Source organism: Penaeus japonicus, unplaced genomic scaffold (assembly GCF_977035675.1).
Source record: "Penaeus japonicus unplaced genomic scaffold, GWHDUDI00000001_assembly GWHDUDI00000021, whole genome shotgun sequence".
Taxonomy (NCBI): Eukaryota; Metazoa; Arthropoda; class Malacostraca; order Decapoda; family Penaeidae; genus Penaeus; species Penaeus japonicus.
The window spans coordinates 8,480,689-8,483,188 of record NW_028234423.1 but is presented as its reverse complement, the minus strand read 5'-3'; the positions used below and the strand labels follow the sequence as shown (position 1 = coordinate 8,483,188).

The 2,500-nt window shown below is 35.1% G+C and overlaps 1 protein-coding gene across 1 annotated transcript in view; it reads right to left on the bottom strand.

The window, feature by feature from the left end:
* Positions 1-2,500, bottom strand: part of Mccc1 (Methylcrotonoyl-CoA carboxylase 1) — a 9,257-nt gene that overhangs the window by 4,793 nt on the left and 1,964 nt on the right. The window contains exons 3-7 of the mRNA XM_043034000.2: positions 2,475-2,500; positions 1,885-2,032; positions 1,279-1,416; positions 511-606; positions 77-286 (exon numbers count right to left, since the gene is read on the bottom strand). The exon at positions 2,475-2,500 is cut by the window's right edge and continues 192 nt beyond it. Of these exons, the coding sequence (XP_042889934.1) occupies positions 77-286; positions 511-606; positions 1,279-1,416; positions 1,885-2,032; positions 2,475-2,500 (618 nt within the window). The remainder of the gene's footprint in view (positions 1-76; positions 287-510; positions 607-1,278; positions 1,417-1,884; positions 2,033-2,474) is intronic.

The following is a 2,500-nucleotide window of genomic DNA, read 5'->3' as shown; positions in this document are numbered from 1 at the left end:
AAAAGAAAATGTTTCTCCTATCCTGACTGCACCTGAAGCTCAGAACTTTACTGTCTTTTTTGGTGTTAATACTTACTCTTAGCTGCCACTCTACCAAATCTGTGTTGGTGATCATTTCTGAGATTGGGTGTTCAACCTGAAGGCGAGTGTTCATCTCCATGAAGTAGAACTTGTGAGATGCATCCAAGATAAACTCTACAGTCCCCGCTCCAACATAGCCCACTGCCTTTGCTGCGCGCACTGCAGCCTCTCCAAGGGACTTGCGTACTTCCCAGCTGATCCCAGGCTGCAGTAAATTTATTTTTTCTCATATTTAAGTTACCCAAATAAAAGGTTTGGTACATTGTAAATATTACAATGCCTAACTAATAATACAAAATCTGCAACTGATACATAAAAAGCTTTCTCAAAGATAATGCATTATTAATATTAATTAGCTTATAAAGCACACAAGCTTCAGATAAATACAAGATGAAATAAATTTTACGTGTAGACCAAACCAATACTTACAGCAGGAGCTTCCTCTATGATCTTCTGGTGTCGACGCTGAACTGAACAGTCTCTCTCAAACAGGTACACATAATTGCCATGGTGGTCACCAAATACCTGGACCAAGAATAAAAATAAAAATTAGTAAGGAAAAATTAAAGAACGAAAAACTTGAGAGAAAGAAAAAGAAATTATAATAAAGTAGTAATAGTAATCGACTGTCTACAATTTTTTTATACTGGTTTCTTCAATTTCTATTGTTATATCTGCCTACTTCATTTCCAACTTAAGTCTAGCTATGTCAATTAAAAAAAAAAAAAAAAAAAAAAGATAAATATGCTAGTGACAAACATGATACCTCAATATTTTAGCCAAGAGCAAATAGTAGTGGTTGAGCTGTGGTCCCTAAACTCACATAAAAATAGTATTGTTTTGTTGTGAGTATTCTGCCAGTTACATCCACGAGCAAAATTGGTTTTCTGCTAAATTCAAAGTAAATACTATTTTGGTTTGGCCATGACTGCACCAAAACATGGCAACAACAGTGAACCAAGATGGGATAACATGTTAATATGGGTTCACTCCATCTCCCTTCTCCCCACACAATCCCCCCACCCAAAAAAAAAAATCTTAAAACAACTAATATTATCCTGGTACTAGTTTTCTTCTCCAAATTAAAAACTTATTTGGAAAGAAAGAAAGATAAAAAGAAAGTAAGGAAAATAAAAATGGCTGAAAATGCAATTTCTTGGACATGAACACAATGAACCTCAAAGACTTTCAACTCACCTGAACCTCAACGTGACGCGGGCGCTCCACAAACTTCTCAATGAGCATAACGTCATCTCCAAAAGACTTTATGGCTTCGCGTCTTGCCGATTCAAGCTGCTCCTCAAACTCCTCAGGCTTCATTGCAATACGCATTCCCTGTAAAGATGATTGACTATTGCAGATATAGCTTGTATTTAATGCAGATACATTTCTGGGTAAAGGAGTCAGCAAAAAAAGAAAATGACAGATATGTAACATTACATATTTATGAATTACTGGTATATGTAATGATAACAAAAAACAATGACATATCCTTATAAATTTTTTAGGAAGCACCTAATAATTTTGTTTAGACCCTTTAACAAAAGACAAAACAATAACTTGTAATGACTGAGCAGCTCAAGATAAATCTGTCTTGACTATGCAAGAAAGGATAAAAAAAAATTGTTCTAATCATGCATCATAAGCAGAACCCCTTGTTTTGGTTCAGCAAAAGACAAAAACAATTTGTCTTGGCTATGAACCTTTAGAATATGTATTTAAGACAATGCAATAACTGGGACAAAAAAGAATAACTGCTAAAATAGAAAGAAAGAAAGAAAGAAAGAAGATTGACCAAATCACCTTTCCTCCTCCTCCCCGGACAGCCTTGATCATAACAGGGAAGCCAATCTTGTCTGCTTCTTGTCTCAAACGTGCATCACTCTGGTCCTCCCCATGGTAACCCCCTATTACAGGCACACCTGCTTCTGACATAATGATCTTTGATGTGCTGCAATACAAAAACGAAACACAATTAGGTCTATCATGAAATGGTAAATAAAAAGGAGAGAGAGGAGAAAAAAAGAAAACATAGTAAATACATAAATAACCAGATAAATATTTAAAACATTAAGCTATAGGTGGAATAATGCTCCTGGATGAAATGACTATCTGTATAATGTCTGATCCCTTCCAGGACAGGCCTACAAAGGACTAAAAAAATAACATATTTCTGCCCCTTTTAGTTATTATTGCAATTCCTTGCAACCTAATATTTGATCTGACCAAACACTGATTGCCCAACCTAAGTCATTCAAATTTGCTGAATATATATGTTTACTGCTATGAAGAAAAACAAAAGGGAAAAAAAGAAAAAGAAAGGCAAAAAAACATGGATATGATAATAGGGGTAGAGATATACCCTAAAAACATTACCTTATTATGAAACCCACCTCTTAATACCCATATCCCTGATAGC